This window comes from Teleopsis dalmanni, chromosome 2 (genome assembly GCF_002237135.1).
Source record: "Teleopsis dalmanni isolate 2A chromosome 2, ASM223713v2, whole genome shotgun sequence".
Lineage (NCBI taxonomy): Eukaryota > Metazoa > Arthropoda > Insecta > Diptera > Diopsidae > Teleopsis > Teleopsis dalmanni.
This window is the reverse complement of record NC_051847.1, coordinates 23,033,249-23,051,767: the sequence shown is the minus strand read 5'-3', so window position 1 is coordinate 23,051,767 and position 18,519 is coordinate 23,033,249. Positions and strand designations below refer to the sequence as shown.

At 26.2% G+C, this 18,519-nt stretch overlaps 3 protein-coding genes across 6 annotated transcripts in view; 2 read left to right on the top strand and 1 right to left on the bottom strand.

Annotated features, from left to right (window-relative positions):
• Positions 1–18,519, bottom strand: part of LOC119680282 (serine/threonine-protein kinase N) — a 463,907-nt gene that overhangs the window by 304,917 nt on the left and 140,471 nt on the right. The gene's annotated exons all lie outside the window — the stretch shown is intronic.
• Positions 7,252–8,623, top strand: LOC119680295 (rhythmically expressed gene 5 protein-like). Its single transcript, XM_038093048.1, has 2 exons — positions 7,252–7,441; positions 7,939–8,623. The coding sequence occupies exons 1-2, from the start codon at positions 7,252–7,254 to the stop codon at positions 8,568–8,570; spliced, it is 822 nt and encodes a 273-aa protein (XP_037948976.1). The 3' UTR covers positions 8,571–8,623.
• Positions 10,533–12,136, top strand: LOC119680287 (stAR-related lipid transfer protein 7, mitochondrial-like). 3 transcript variants are annotated; one of them, XM_038093036.1, is made up of 2 exons: positions 10,533–10,735; positions 10,798–12,136. In XM_038093036.1, exon 2 carries the CDS (start codon positions 10,805–10,807, stop codon positions 12,026–12,028), a length of 1,224 nt encoding a protein of 407 aa, XP_037948964.1. In that variant the 5' UTR covers positions 10,533–10,735; positions 10,798–10,804; the 3' UTR covers positions 12,029–12,136. The 3 variants fall into 3 exon arrangements, with proteins under 3 accessions (XP_037948964.1, XP_037948965.1, XP_037948966.1); XM_038093037.1 differs by having other exon boundaries at positions 10,533–10,740; XM_038093038.1 differs by having other exon boundaries at positions 10,533–10,744.

The window sequence follows — 18,519 nt, the reverse complement described above, 5'->3', positions numbered from 1 at the left end:
TCAGTTAGAAAAGGGACCACAAGAATACTGAATCTTCTATTAGTCAATGATCAGCAGTGGCAAATAAGGTGACAAATGAGTGACAAAAGTCTTTAAAGAGTAGACCAAATCTTATTACATGCTTTCTTAATACCTAATACTCAAAAATCTTTCACCACTGATATTATAGTAACGATGTGATTCTGCTTTTGTTTAAGCAACTATCCGATATAAAGTCTATCTAATTTGTACCAGATAAATCTTGTAGTCTGTAGAGAATCTTCCACTGCTCAGAGTTTCTAAGTTAGCACTAGGTTTTTCGTTTAACATTAAAGTAAGTTAAAATGGGTTAATAATGAGGAAATTTTAATATGAAACAATTGGAATTTTTCAAAAAATTGAAAGTTGTTCAATTGTTGTTTTAGATATTGCCAAACATCCAATCATCAGTGGTCTTTGAAAACAATTGTTGGTTTGATTAGCCGCATATCATTTTTGAATTGTAAATATTAAGAATTGAACTCTATTAAATTTAAATCGTGGACTTGTGTGTACAACGTACACTTATTTTTTATTTTTTATCGTTTACAACAATAACAATTGCTGTGCTATTCTTAGAATTAACGCGTAAAACACAGCTATATAAATTTGCTTAACTATTATAAATTAATGTTATTTTGAAATGTAAACGTAACTTATTAAAAGAATATATACAGTTCGTGATGTAGTAATTTTGAACAAGTGTTATTAAAGAATTTTTAATAAAATTAACATAGCCGATAGCGGATTGTTAACTAATAATTATTAATTTTATCTTACACCAGCAGGCATCATTATTAAATAAATATATGAAAATTAAATTTACTAAAAATATTAAATAAAATATACAAAATAATAATCTAAACAATGTACAAGTAACATTTTATTGCTGTTATGTTCATACGGAGAAATGCTGAGAGGTACATCTATTCCAACTATTCCACTTTGGGGTCAAAATAAATATTAAATGTATTTATAATATTTATATAAAATATCCCAGGCCTGAAAACTGTTTCGTAACACATTATACAATATATCTGCAACTTTGAACTTGTATCTCATTGATGAAGTCAGCATTTATTATTTACAATTAAATTCAAGAAAGTCATATGGAGTGTCACTTAACGTATGTTCAACTCACTCCACTTGTACTATAACAGTTTTCAGTGTTATTTTTTATGTAATAAAAAATCATGCTAGTCTGGTTTTTTACATATTCACGAAAAAAAAAAACTTTCTGAAACTTTTGTTTACGTAAACCTATATATATACATATATATACTTTTTTTTTTAAACACTTAAAACCATTCAGGGCATTTTTATAATAATGATTAAAACGAACATCATTATCATTATAATTATCCGTTTAAAAGACGGCTTTCGCTTGTTCGAGTCTTTAAACTTTTTTTTAAAAAAAATAATCTCTAGGCTCCGTTTGCTTATGATAATTATGCTTTATTAATAAACTTTAAACTTTACTTATGTATATATAATTTGTTTTCAATAATGAATAAACTATTTTTATAACTTAGTTAATAAGTTTATTGACCGTTTATCTATTATTGTTTTCATTTAAATATTAATTTTTATACTTGTATTTGAATAGTTTTGTATTGATATTAATTGTTATATTATTCCAACTATTAAAAATACTTGAGAGAAGAGGATAATAACTAAAAATAAATTAATATACTAATTAATAAAAGAAATTAAAAATAAAATGATAAAAATAGTTTTAAAATTTTTAATTAAAAAATTACATTGACTGATGAGTTCCAAAGTTAAGAAAAATACTTAAAAAATTAAATTAACTTCAATAAAACTTTAATATATTGCATTAAAATTTATTAACAAAATAGTTTTAATATATCATCAAGGTTTAAACTATGCAGAGACTCATATAAGCAAAGGAGATTTAAAGAAAACCATTATATCGAGTGTAAAATCATCCGAAATATTTTAGCGGATATATGTTAAACCTTAAAACTGTCTTTGTATGCGCTCTAGAACTACAGTCTTGCAAGGCAGTTTTATATAAGTTATATTCAATTTTATTATTATTTAAATAAAAGTTAATTTTTAATAATTTATTTAATTTGGTATCTGTATCTCCCAATTTTTCTTATATATATAAAATAATTAAATAATTCATTCATAACTACTATGTAGTAATTTTTTTATAATAATTTATATATATAATTTATTATATATAATTATATGTAATTTATCTTCATATTGATATATATAAATCATAAAAAAAATATTTAGTATCCAATTATAACATATTTTATAATTATTATATTATACTTATTATAATTATTTATATGTTATATATATTATTATATCATATATATAATATATATATAAAAATAATATAATATATATATATATATACATATATACAGTATATATAGTATCTTAATATATTAATATATTTATAACTTAATCTAAGACTGATGATAGGAATTTGGATATATTCGAAATAGCTGTATGGTCAGCCAAAAATTGAATTAATTAAAATAATATAAAACAAATTTTTGTTGTTGTGGTTCAAAAATATCTTTTTAACTTATCTTTTTAACTTAATTTAAATTAATGATTCAAATTTAAAATATGCAAAATTTCATTAGCTAGTTTGGGGCAGATAATAGAAGACATATAAGAGTATAATAATGAGGATCGTTTAAGATTTGAATATAACTCTTAATAGTTCTAATGCAAAACAACTTTGTTACACTTATTTCTAATTATGTAATTTAACGTTTATTTTATATACTGTTATGTTTTAAGCTTATATAAAGGTAGCACCAAATAATGAATTTTTATAGGCAAATAAGTAACTGATGGCTCGACTTTAAGTTTACTTAATTAATTACTTAAATAATAGTTTACTTACTTACTTACTATGCCATTACAAATGTGAGTCATCCTTGACCGCAGTCAATAGCCATATCCAGCTAGCCCCAACAGTGATTCGCTATTCCCTGTTAATATTAACGAGTAAGTTTTATGTGATTAATCACATGATTCTTAAACCGAAGATACGGAAGTCTTGTACATATTTCGTTTATTACAAGAGAATTAATACCGAAATAATTTGACCCATTTCCACGATATGACCAATAGAGCAAAACCGCTGCATTTTTATATGCTTAACTATGTCACTGTCGCGATGTAAGTTATACACTTCATCATACTAAATAATACAATAGTTATTGCCAATAATGCTAATAATGTTTGTTGTTCTACAAGATTTTATATCCTAAGCAGGTTAGGCATGATAAAAGATTTATAGATTATGACTTTTATTTGTCCAAAGAGAGCTTTATTTTTCAATTGTCTATTAAGCTAGAAATGATATCTATTAGCAATAGCGATTCTTCGTTAAATTTCTATGATGAGATTATATTTAACATTTATGTTGGTTCCGAAATAAACAAAAAATTTAGCAAATTCGAACTTTTTGTTGTTAATAGCGACATTGATTCCAAGACACTCAGCAGATTCAGTTATTGACAGAAAGTACTTCGCCGAAATACGTAAACGTAAGTACGGTTGGTTGGGACACACGCTGAGAAAAAGATACAACAAAGTACCTCATGCTGTACTACATTGAAACTCACAAGGTGTAAGAAGTAGAGGCAGACCGAAATTAACTTGACGGAGAACAGTGGACCAGGAACCATGAAAGTCGATTGGTGAAAATCGCGTAATTGCGCTCAACAGAAATAATTGGAGATGCTATGTGAATCTACTTTGTGAATAGATAATGTTTATAATTTATTCAACTGTAAATATATTAATAATGATAATATTAAAATTCGAACTGTTTTACTTTTAAAATATGTTACTCGTATAATCAGTCCTAAAATTGAATAAATCAAACGATGAGGAGTTATACTGTCTTAAACCTCGTTCGGTACCGAACGGCTTGAAGAGATTTTTACCAATTCTATCGGAATGGATGGTGCTACCAAACAATGATACAACGGAATGGATGGAATCGATTAGCATGAGCATCCCCACAATCATCCAATTTCATGGCCGTATCTTTATTGTTTTTTTCAACACCTTCAATTCATATGCCTATGTCTTCATTTCTGGTACTATATGGCGCTTTTAGCATATAACTTTAAGTAAAATTCTGCAATATTTTATAGTTTTCTTAATGTTGGACAAATCAGTATAGTCATAAGCTAAAAAGGCCATAGAGCATTTACCTTTGAATATTTGTTTATAAAGTAGAGTTTAAAGCTTTTTAATTGAAAATCCAGGAAGTAAATTTTACAAATATTTTACATATACAAGGTAACAAATAACCTTAACGTATAGCACATTTTTCCATTCATAAAAATATATAGACACGTTATAACTATATGTATATATATTTAAAAAAAAATTAATAAAAAATCATTTTTTTTTATTGCACTAAGTTTAAGGAAAGTGAAAGTTTAATGTGGCAATCAAAATTTTTCATACTTGTTTTTTACAAAATGATGAACTTTATATTACGTATGATAATATTAGCTACAGTTTAATATAAAATTCGTTTCATAAACTACATATCATAAGTTATCTCAATAATCTCTTATAAGTAATAAATAAATTTGTATGACATTCAGCGGTCTTTTACTTTTGATATATCTGAAGAGTTTTATTATATTTTGTTAATAACTTATTTAATTTTCACATCATAATAATGTCAGGGATAATGTATGAGATCATATTTTGATTTTTTATTACATAGTGTTATTACAAAATTACAAAAAAAAATATTTGGTATGTATACATATATGAGATGGAAACAAAATTAATATTTCTTTTTCAATTTAGTAAATATATGTTATAACAAATATCCCATTTCAAAGAACAAACTATGGTTTAATTTATTTCAATATTTAAAATAATCACAAGTTTTTATATATAGTGCCCCTAAGAAGTTTCAAATCACTCTATTTTGATCCGAAACCAAATTTATTTAGATTTCTGTCACAAAACTTTACTGCTTCAAAATTAATTTTTTATTTATAAAAAAATTTAGAAATTTTTTTTAATTTATTTGAAAAATTTGTTGTAATTTCTTTATTATAAAGATAATAATTTATAGTTTCCGTAGTTATCATATATTTTTTCTAAACAGTTTTGAGTCCATTGTTAACGATTGTTATAAAAAGCAGTATATAAGTAGAACGTCGAATACTTTTTGCCCAACGTATATATAAAATATCAAAGGTGTACGCTTGACAAGTTTTTAAATTAATTTAATGAATAATAGAAGACAGTAATACAGATACACAACTTGTTTTATTTAAAACATTCACGTTCAAAGTATTGTACTAAAATATTAATATTTGTCCACCAAAAACCAAATAAAAATAAATCGACTTTAAATTTTAAACGCATTTCATTCACACTTTTAACGGTGATTTGGTTTAAAATTTTATATAAAGTTGTTGTAATTTGTTTTAAACAAACTCATTACTATGCTTATAACGGAAAATTATTTAATTTTTTTTAAATATGTACATATATAAATGTATAAATTAAGTAAATATTTAGTTAAAAATGCAGTAACTTGTGAAATTTTGCAATAAATGATTTTAGTTCAAGGGCCGATATTCTGATTCCATTCAGTAGTTGAAAAAAAAATTTAAATAAATATCCATCACTAAAGAAATTTAAGATAATTCAGTTTAGTACACGGTGACTGTGTACTAGCACTAAGGTTTAACTCGCACAAAGACATAGTCTAAGAACACTCTTTAAAAAATGATTTATGGTTTTTTGATAGAAAAAAGACTTCAAACACTACTTAAATTCACTAAAGTACTTACTACGACATCTACATAGATATCTAGTCCCGCTAGAGACCAATAGGTCTATGCATGACTTACAGTCAGCCAGATTAACCTAATCGTACCTATTACTGTTATGACAGTTAAGAATGTAGCAGGTATTAGGAGTGGCAGGTACATGTATCTCATATCTATGTGCTGTAATATCATTAGGAAATTTAGGAATGGGGTTTCAAGTATTTCTTAAATTCGCTAAAGTTCTTACTAGAGTATCTACATAAAAATTTGATTTTACCTGATATCGCTAGAGAACAATAAGTCCATGTCAGACAGATTAATCTCATCGAATTTATTACTATTATGACAGTTCACAATGTAGAAGGTATTGGGAGTCCCATACCTATTTGTTGCAATTCCATTTGGATATTTAAGTCACCTTTCTTTAAAAAATACTTGTTGATTCTTTCTTAGAAATGTTGCTTAAAATATTCCTTAGATTTGCAAAAAGTTACCATAGTACAATATATACACAAAAATTTTAATGTACCTGATAACGATAGATAACAATAAGTCCATGCCTATGTATTGTTATTCCATGGAGGTATTTAAGTCAGCTGCAAAGTCATCTTGAATAAACTATCTACTTGCAATAGCAGAACTTATAAAGTAAATAGTCAATTAATTATTAAGCCGTTGCCAATGGGCCAAAGTAAGAATCTCTTAAAGACTTCACTCTTTGTCTGGACAACGCTAAATACTACAATAAGAAGTGTTCAGTGGTTTTTTCTATATATCCTCATTTTGTCACCTTTCTATTTCCTATTTTCGATAGCACCCAATGTAGTCACCTATATAGCTACCAAATAACAAATATATTATGTATTTGTTTTAAATATAGCTATCAAGGTTATATCATCCGCTGCGCCTTCAATTTTTTTTAATTACATTAATTTAAACATTAAATTGTAAGCCAAATTTATTGTATAAAAATTAAAATTTTTACATTTTTATGAGATTAGAATTTTCGCATATAAACTTAATCTTAACATATTGCATTTACATCTCTTAAAAACTAAATTAACCAAAGATGAAACGAATAAGTTTATATTTTGGCAACTAAAATAAGATGATAGTGACATCATTGACAGTAGATTATATGCAAAAATGTATTATAACTGATTTTTATGTAGATTTATAACCTTAGCCGAATTGATAAAAAAGATATTCTGAGAAGACGTTTATTTAACTCAACAAGCCTTTCATGTTTGAGAAACAAGTTTAGTTTTATTTTCAGTAGAAACACTTGATTTCAAAACTTGACTTTAAAGTTTATGCACTCATATAAAACATAACATAAATAAATTATAATTTCAAATAAACTTTTTTAATACTATTTAATACTTATTTAATAATGTATACATATACGTATATTTTTTAGATGTCCTATTTGTACTCAACATTTGCACAATTGGTGAGTGTGCATTGCAAAGCCACTGCTGTCTCATCCATTGAACCTGTAAACCAGTGTAAAAGAAATCTACTATCTTATGGATATGAAAAGCTTCAAACATTCACTGATGGACAATTGGATGCACTAGATCCATATCAGAGAGGAGCTAATGAATTAAGTAAATAATAATTTTGTTAATATGCATTAATTTAAAAACATAATTAGTATATAAAAACTTTTATATACTAATTTTTCAAACGTAATTTTTAACAACTAAATTAAATGTTTCCGTTACTATTTATTATTAAAAAATTAATTTAGCTTGTTTATCAACATACACATTTTATCTAAAGTTTTTGTAAAAACGTGACTTTATAAGAAATTCTAAAGCGACTTAAGATTTATTCTTAAAATGTAAAATTTGTTTTCAATTCGAATGTCGGTTATCAATATAAAATAATCTGCACAGCTGCTTTAACTTCCGTTTATAATATTCTTTATATTATTAAACCAATAATTATATATATATACATATATATATATATATATGTGGAAGTTTATATATGTATACCATGTATACTATACATTACAATTCATTTGTTACTTATAAAATATTTACACATTTTTACGACAACTTCTTAGTTGAAACTAAAAGAATATTGTTTTTAATTTTAGTATGGTCTTCCATAATGCGTGATCATCCAAGTTCAACATTGATCACTACAAGAAAACCAACTGTAGTTGCAACTCCACCAGGTTCATCTTTAATCGTTATAACACATCAAAAACCTGTAAGCAAATCATCAGCTCCTACTTCCACAGCCGCTACAAATCCTGTATACCAATATCCAAAGAATCCTTTATTTGATAGTGATGTAGAACATAAACATAAATATGCAATGGACATGGACATTGCATATGGATACCCCTCCAAGCCAGTCCATCCACAAGTTGAAACTTTTGATGTCAACGATAAGAGAAATACTCAACAAAAAACGTACTTAACAGGTCCATTAGTATTTCGAGTACGTCCCGATGGCACCCCAGTGGAAGAAGATCAATATAATCCCTTACCTAAAGATGATGATTTGGAAGTTTTAAGACCACTAAACAGTAATACCAACAACAATAGGCTCACAACGAAACATCATAAGATTGCGACAATCAGCGCATTAAAGGAGCAACGTTTAGCTAATTTGGCATTACAGAAGCAACAAGAACAGTTGCGTACAAGGCGTCATTATAAAATCAATCCACCAGTGCAAATATCTGGTAATGGGTACTATTATGGAAAAGGACAGGTGTAAATTTATTAAAGCAGTCAAATATGCAGTATGGTATATGCAGTGCATATGTTGTAGCGTGCTTTGTCGATTAATTATAAAAAAGAAACGCGAAGAATAGAAGGGACCCAGATACAACTCTTAAACTTTAATAAAAAAAATATTTTTTTTTATTGTTAAAAGCCCCAAATCAGTTCTTTCTGCGATCATGATTAATAATTTAAATAATATCATAATATATGTATTTAGAAACATAAAAATATACATATATATATATATTTAATTGTATTTACAAGTTCACATTACTTGTGTGTATGTATTTTTTTGTATGCTTGTGTATTTATATGTATTTTTTGTATATATATAAATATTTTTATAGAAGCATTCTAGCTTTTATGTGAAACTCATGGAAAATCATACTTTATTATTGGAATCAACTATTTCATGAATAAAGCAATCTTTACATTTTTTTATAACTATTTTTTAAATTTTAAACTATTTATTATATTCTTAAGTTTTATAAATTTGAAATTTGTTTACTGACTGTATGAAATTTTATACTTTTTAAAATAAGTTAAACATATTTTATATTTTTAGATATAAAATTAATAAAAAATATGTATTTTTAATATAGTTTGTTTTAATTTTTTTAAGATAAAATTAGATTACTTTTGCATTGACCATAAATGATAAAACTATTAAATGTGTTCTATGTAAGTGTATCAAAAATAATATAATTTATATCACAAGGAATTGAAGTTCCTAAAAGGTTTTTCTAATAAATCATAAAACTAAAACATGGAAACAGGGTAAGTTTCCACGAAGATAGTTGTAACTACATTATTTCTTATTTGCTAACCATATACGAAATAATAAATTTCAGATATTTTAGATTAGGATAGGTTGAAATTGCAGCTTTGTTTGAGATATTTTACTTTCAGAAAATTTTTTTATCAATAAATCCAAGCAAATACAATTTCATTTTCGGCAGATATTTTCTATGAATTCTACATGATATTAATAACCAAATTAATACATTCTTTTACTTGATTTAAATATTCAATCAGTTCAAAAAAATCGAGACTAGTTTACCCATATACAGAAAGATAAACCAACATCGTTGAATGAATCACCATTCCATAGTGATGATAAATAAATAGTGATGAGGTAAAATCTCTTCACTTCATTATAAACTGCTTGGTAAACTACAAATAAATATATTAAACTGTTTCAATAATAAGTCAGAATAGCTTCGATATGCTTAAGCCATGCATTTAAATTTAATTTAGTAAGGTTAATACTATATTAATCAAGTATGAGATAAGTTTATGATTTAGAAATAAGTGTACTGCATGATCGACTTTGATAAACTTGAACTAGAACTTTTAATTCATACAAAGTTAAAAAATATTTAAAATACTTCAAGGCGATGATGTTGCCGATAATGGTTTTCTCAAAAATTGTTTATTTGTAACATTCAGGTTCTTCATCACACCCTGCTTTATTAGATATAGTTATCTAATAGTTAAAGAAATAACACGCATTAATTGAATACTACTATTAAGAATATACCAAGGTTGTTTAACAGCCTTATATATGCAGCTCAACTATTATATAGTGGTATATTATATAATATATAACTATTATACTATTATATTTATCAAAACATTGTAAATTTCTCCCAATCATATACAAAAGACCAAACAAATAACAACAAATTGTGGAAATATTGCGAAATTATAAAATTACAAATATTAAATATTTAATGCAATTTAAATTGCTCACGACTTTTAAATAATGAGATTTAAAAATACAATAAAACATAATAATAAAAATATTTAAAAATTAATTAATATTATGTAATAATAATGATAAATCCCTGTAAAGCACATTAAGCGAAATGTCAAAATGTAACATTCATTTATATTTATCGATAAAGACAGACTAAAATAATCGATATGATCAGCTGGTGTTTTCATATGTCAAGCACGCAGCTATCAACTGAAGGTGGCTTTGAGTGGGGAGTTATTACGAGAGCGGAGTAAATGTTCAGTTAATTTATTTTGATAACCAATAAAGTTAATTATTCAATTACATATATTTGCAAAAACACATTTTATTGAAAATATTTGTGACGAAATCAACCATTAAGCACTGTACATTAGGACATTTTTCGCACATGTAATCAGGTAATGTAGGTAAATGTATTCAATTTTATATTCGTAAATGTATATAAAAATATTAAACATAGAACCAGCATGGTATTTTACACTCGATTCGCTTTGCATTTAAAAAGGAACTCTCAAGCGGCATTGTTGGCATGGAAATATCAATGTAACTCAATTATAGCCCAACGTTCACGTCGTGTGCAACAAATCATCACTTTTTATCATCGTGTTTATGGATCACAAGCTCTTAAACTTATTATAGAATCATATCAAAAAAGATTAAAATCACATCTTGAAAGGAAATTTTTAGTATGTGCTATTGGTTTGAGTGCTGCTGTTTCTGGACGTAATGGTGATTGGAGATGCGATCGAATAAGCATAAGAAATTTTGATAACTGCTCCAGAGATATTGAATTTATTCAAAAACTGCAACACAATAAATTATGTGCAAAATGTCGAGAACGACAAATGAAATATTGTTATTGTCATATAAACAACAAAGAGTGCAATGAGACAACAAACACAAAATTGACTATAAGTAATTGGCGATCCCTAAATAATAACAAATGGGGTATGGAAGATGGTTTAGTTATGATTGAGGAGGCAAATCAGAATCCTTGGGAGCCTTATTTGAGTAAAAATGAATTTTCAATTTGGCGACGAGAAGAGTCTTCACTCAGATATGCTTACAAGGTATATGCAAGTTTTGATGATATTACAGCCATTGATTTGTTACATGTCCAAACTGACGTTAACTATAGAAAAGAATGGGATGAAACTGCTGTAAGACTCGAAATCATTGAAGAGGATCCTGAACCTTGCACGAACTCACATCTTATATATTGGGAAATGCAATGGCCCCGTTTCTTTGCCAATCGTGATTATGTATACAGTCGTAGATATATTATAGACGACGAACATAAACTTATCATGATATGTAGTCGCGGTATTACTCATCCAAATTTTCCTGTGTCAGATGAAAAAGTACGTGTTGATAACTATTGGAGTTACATGGTTATATCTCCATTTGGAAAATTTAATGAACCAGGAGTACATTTCGTATTGACATACTATGACGATCCTGGAGTTGCACTGCCAGAGAAAATTAAATCTTGGGTGACACAACAACAAATGCCAGACTTTTTGCGTAGAATGTATGAAGCAACAAAAAACTATTCAGAAAAGCGGACCTTAAAAATGAATAGATTACGCAATAGAGGAGAGTTAAGCTTAACAGCTGTCCCATACAGTGCCAATGTGGTAAATTCGAATTTTTTATGGCGCATTGGAAATGAAAAATCTAATGAAAAATAAGTTTTGTTATAATTTTATTTGAATATCTTTTAGTTTTCATATTGGAAATGGAATAAGAAATTTATTTATATTTTTATTTTTGTAACCAGTTTTATATTAATTAAAATTTAAAAAGAAAAAACATAATTTAATTGTGCTAAATAAAAAACAATGTAGACCTTGTAGTAATTATTTATTCAAAACAAATAATAAATCAAGTGCAATGTTATTGTTAATTATATTTATTTAATTATTTCTTTACTATTCAAGTTTTCAATTAAATATGAATTTCATATATTTTAAATGAAATAAAATTTGGATTTATTAAATAATGCATTTTATTTTAATAGAATAATAGTTGATTTAACCTAAGTTACAGAAATTCAGGTTATATTTTGAACATATTCCACGTACTTATTCTTCAGAATGTTAAAAACTTAGTATTATATGTTAAAGGATTGTTAAGAGCGAACCAGTAGCGTCTAAGTTTCAAATATATGACAACATTAAAAACGAATAAAATAGATTAACAGAGCCTATCATCGTCGTCTTCAAACAAAACGTATCCAATTCGAGATAACAAATCTCTCAATAGATTTCCGCCTAATATCCCCTGGGAGAGAAGACGCCTCCCACGTGCGGCAAGAACTGTCTTAACTCATCAATTGAGATATAACAGTTAACATTATCATGTGCTAAACAATTTCTTATTACGGATAAGTGTTTCACTTCTCAATGTGTGCAGCTCTAGTCCATCATGATGTTGCCCATTTGTTTTTTTTATTCCAGTGCACACACTAACTTGAGTCCAATGGATGTTTGAAACAGCTTTATGGAAAGATTTATAGTTTTCATTAAATTTTAATGCAGTTGGATATTTATTGTATAAGGAAACGATATTGTAAATTATTTTACTATAATTTCACAATAGTATGCCGAATTTCAATAGTTTATGACGTTATCTCACAATGTACTTAGTTAAAATTAATATCATAACTTATAACTATTCCAATATGTTAGATGTAGTAGGTTTCGCCAACTCTAAGTGTTAGGCTGATAAATATAAGATATATATATGTTTAAGAAGTACTATAAGAAAATTGATATTTCCAATTATGTATGTATTATAATTATTACTTAATTATGAGTATGAAGTATACTCATCGTAGTATAACATGATGTATTGAGACCACATTACTAGTAAGAGGTCAGAGTTTTAGGGATTGAGACGTCAGGCGGTAGGTTATACAATCGGTTGAAGTACTACCGGGGGAGCGTCAGGAGGTACTCGTCGATACAAGTAATCTGAGGTTTCTTGTACAGGACACATCTTGCCATCATGCTTGAACTTAAAGTTAATCGTAGCTGTAATCTTAATATTGTAAAATTTAGTCAGTAATTTTGATCTAAATATATCGTTTAGTATATTAGTGTTTAGCATTTAATATATGTAAATATATTGTTTAAAAATAAGTAAATAAATACAATTTATTAAATATATAGAATTTATTAAATGAATATAATTTATTAAATAAATATAATTTATTATTTATTATTTAATAAATAAATATAGTTTATGAAATAAATAAATATAATTTATAAAATATAAATATATTTTTGTGCTTTTTAAACAAATATTTTCAACAAATTTCACAAAAAGTAATTTATTTCATTAATTGATTATTATTGTTTTTTTTATTATTTGTTATATATATTTTATTATTCTTCGTCGTTTATATTGTATTATTGTTGTATTATAAACATCAATAATTTATAGTAGTCTGAAGTTGACTATATTTGATTTTGACTATTTTTTAATTATTCGTTATATATATTTTATTATTATTATTTTATTATTCTTCACTTCGTATGTATTGTATTACTGCTGTATTATAAACATCAATGGTCTATTGTAGTCTGAAGATATTTATTTACAGGTTTGATTTAAACATTTGACCAATTACCCAGCTTAAAAATGTATTGATTGATAAAGTTAAAACAGTTTATACACAAATTATAAATTCTTAATTTACTAATTTTTCTAATTTTAAATCTAATAATCTTCTAATTTGAAAAGTAATTTGTATAAATGTGGACAAATCTAACTTACAATCCACATATTCACAATAGGAATTGTATTTACATAAAAATTATGGTGAACATTAAAAACTATCGTTCGTCACATAGTAGATGAAGTCAAAGGCAAGAAACAGTTGATAATATCAATTCAAGGTGAATGTGTCGAACGCTACGCGGTGAAAAAAACAAAAATCTGTTTAAAACAAAAAAGAACAAAAATAAAGTGTAAGTGAAAAGCCGGTTAGTATATTAATTTGTTATTTAAAAAGTATGTTCTATTATTGGGATAATAATATTGTATGAGCTTTTTTCTGAAATTTTACAAATTTAACTTAGAATACATATTAAATGTATAACAATTTTACAAAAACCATGGAAACGATTTTATTTTAATAGTGTACTAAAAAAATGCAATACAAACATATTTGGATTCAGTTTTGTAATGCCAACGTGTAACTATAACTATATTATTGAAAATAAATTAAGTATTATTAGAACAATTTAAATATAATTTACATTGAAGTACTAACTTGTGTATATATGTTTGCAAAGATTTACATGAAAACTTAGAAGAGAGCACTATGACAAATATGATCTCTACTGCGTATCTGATCTGAGCTGATCTTAAGTAAAAAGAAATGTTCTAATTAGAATGTTTAAATATTTTAAATTTTATAGTTTGATTTGTTTTTGTTTGCAAATAATGTTATTATATTTTACTGGCTTAAAAGTGTGATAATAATTTTTAACGTAAAATATAACGATAGTTAGTTTCTAGAAAAATCTTACATATTATACTTCCATAAAATTTTATTGTGCATTTTATTTTCCCTATCTTTCTTTTCTCCACCAACCGACTGTAGTCAAACAACTTTATGAGACTAAATTGAGTTTGCACGAGCCAGATGTGTTTGTGTATACACGTACATATTTATTTAGACTGCAAGAGCAGCAAATAAGCAAACAAATAATAGATTTGTTTTAAAAAAAAAAAACACATTTTCTTTTTTTTTAATATATTGTATATATGTATGTAAATAGTTAATGAAGAAAGTTTAGTATAAGCATAAATGATTTTTCTTAATTAACACTGAAGTTGTTAAGAATTGTAAAAAGTTTCATGCTAAACCCAACTAAATTGCTTAACTAACTAACTACTATTTATGATTTCTTCAAAGATTTATGCAAAAGCTAAAAACTAACAATAGGAAACTAGTACAAATGTCAGTGCACTTTATTGTGCATAGAAAACATAAATGCACATCAATGTGCATACATGCATATAAATCTGCATACATACGAATGGGTATGTGTAGGTAGTGTCATTTTAGCGTTTAATACGATTTAACCGGTTGTTTGACAGTAGAAACCTTGGTTTCGGTTATTTACATAAGAACTTAAAGAAGCACATGTATGCATCTCCAGTTACAAGAAAAAATAAAAGTTTTGATAAAAATCAATAAATAAACAAAAGTTTGTCTGTTTTAATATTACTAAGGCAATTGTTTATTAAATAACAAATTTTCTTATTACCTTATTACCTAAGCTATTTTCCCACACCCCTCCTTGCTATTTTAGAAAAATGAGACATATTTAATTTTTATTATATTTACTCTGTAATTCAACAATACATACACAAAATTATATAAACAATAGAACTAAAGTGTTTGCGTTTCTGGCTTTTTATTGTTTTTTATTACATTATTTTTTTGCTTAGGTTACACTCATCTTGACATAATTAAAAAATGTGTACATACACATATGATACAGAATTTGCTTATCACGGATAAAAATTCTGTGCCTGTGGTCACGTTTTTTTTTTTGTTTCACTTATTGCCCTTTTTCCAACTCATACTCATGCCACCCTACAATTGTGCAATCCAAATGATCATTAACATAGTGTATGCCTCACCTCATTTTACTTTTCATTGTAATTCCTTTTCACATGCTTCGTTATCTCTTATCAAGTAAATTTGTTTTGCTTTGCTTTGCGTTTGTTTTTGTTTTTGTTTTTATTTTTGTTATAAAATCCGTTGAGGAAAGCAAAATATAATAAAAACAAATGAGGGCAAAAGCTACAACCGAACTAAAACAGATGCCGGGAGGAAATATTATATTAGATATCATACCATTTGTATTACTTTCGTGTTGTTCGGACGGTAAACATCTAAATTCCAATAGCGGCGAGTCTTATATAAAAAACAAAAACAAGAGCAAGAACACAAAATATAAAAAATAAAGAGTAAAATTTAAGAAACAATAAATAAATTTGTATTTCTTGCAGAAAATATAGAAAGAACCGCGTGTTTGTTTTGTGTAAAAATATAAACGTAAGTGCGTAGAATATTGCGTAAGAATATTTTAAAATTATTAAATTAATAATTTTTTATTACAATATTTGTTAATTAATATAATATACACAATTGAGTAATAATTGCGTCCCCTAATTGGTGTTTAAGACAAAAAAGAGAAATGGTTAAAGATAAATAAAATAACTACCCTCTTGTGAAATAAACGCTCATCCATTAGATGCAGGAACTTGGCAATCCTAATAAAAATTATGCAATAATGACACTTCTTCCGGTACTCACTCCATTAATACGATGTTATGTGTGTAATATAAAATCATGCAAAAATAAATAAATTTTAATTAAATCTAAAATGACAGTAATTTTACATACATTTTTTAATTTTTTAAAATGTTGTTATCATGTGATGACTGCCTGCAGGGAGAGTTTTTATAGTGAAGGCGAAGCTATCTGTAATTGCTTTGCGTTCAAGATAATTATCTATCATATAGATAATATGGATAAGAGACAAATGAATATGCCAATTATTGACGTAGATCAAGACAGTCTTCGCCAAAAATTTGATAGCCTTGTGAGTCACTTGGCAATGTACCAGGCAGGCAGTTAAAGGATAAATAGGGTTATGAGCTTGTGTGGATTTATTCTGGGAGAGGTTTAAAAGAAAAAGATTTATACCAGGTTTCTTTAAAACGGAAGAAATAAGGTAGAGAATGTCTTGTTTTTCTTGAGTTATAATTAGCAATGGAGCCCGGCCTGGCATTTTTTTATCAACTTTCGCATTAACAATGTTACCAAGATGACCGATGTATTCAACTCATCCACATGAGTTGAATTTTGTGACTGTAATAAGAAGGCACCGGTTCTTTGTTATTAAAGGACTGTTGTTTGGGCAATTTTTAATTGCATTTTTGGCAGAGCGTCTATTTAAACATATGTATATGTCATGTATTTGCTATTGACTGTGAAGGCATAGGTTAAAGCTTGGAGTATGGGTGCAGCTACTGCTGTGAGGGATGGGCAGAAGCGCTCAATAAGAGCTGTGGAAATTATTTTTTTGGGAAGTAGTTACTACGAATGTAGTACCCAAGTTTGATTGAGAACATATGACAGTTAGTATACTTTGTCAATTATATTAGTTGTCAACTTTCTAGGGATTTTGTTGTATAGATTAATTGTTTAATTACGTTGATGAAAAATGTATAATTTTGGTAATTGAGATAGAATTGATAATTGACATATTATATGATATGATATAATCAATATATAAAATTTCGAATATCTTTAGGGAGTTTTAAATATAATTTCAAGGGTGATGTTTTGAAATCAACCTAAAGTTTTGTAGCTCATAAAAAGAGTGACTGTTTTACTAAAAGCGACACTACGATAAAGCAAAAATGCCTTGAAGACTTACTTTTACAAGTATATGAAGCATTTTCCTCTACTTTCATAAAATAATCTATTATTACAGCAATTTTATAAGATAATTTTTTATTAACTTAGCTTATAAATAGTTTACATAAGCCTATAATAGTAAATATTATATTTTAATTTGGTTTATAAGTAATATTATTAAAAAGTGGTAGTACATTCAATAGATGTCTAAATCATTTTCGATGTATAATATTTTTGGGAATTAAACACTTCAAAGAATATCGGTATGCATCCTTAAACTTCAATTATATTTTCGATATTTATTTAAAGTTCGATCAATCAATTTTGTCTTCGAAATCAATTAGAGAATATATGTTACAATTTTTCCATTAATTTTTTAAATTCGTTGTACCCTTTAATAATTCTTATATATAGTATTAATTAAAGTTACAAAAATTTTTGTTTTAAACACTGCTTTTCCATCATTTGGAATATATTTTGAAATAACATTTTAATATATTTAAAATATATTATGATATTGTATATAAAATATATATATAATATTATATATATAAATATAATGTATAATGATTCCATTAATCTGAATAAAAAACTTTGACGTGGTTTTTTATTTTTTTAATGTTTTCACATAGTTATTATCTATATAGGTAATAAACGCTTATCACAAAAGCCTTTAGAAACTCAAATAATATCAATAAATAAAGATTACTCATAACTATCTAATATTTGTAA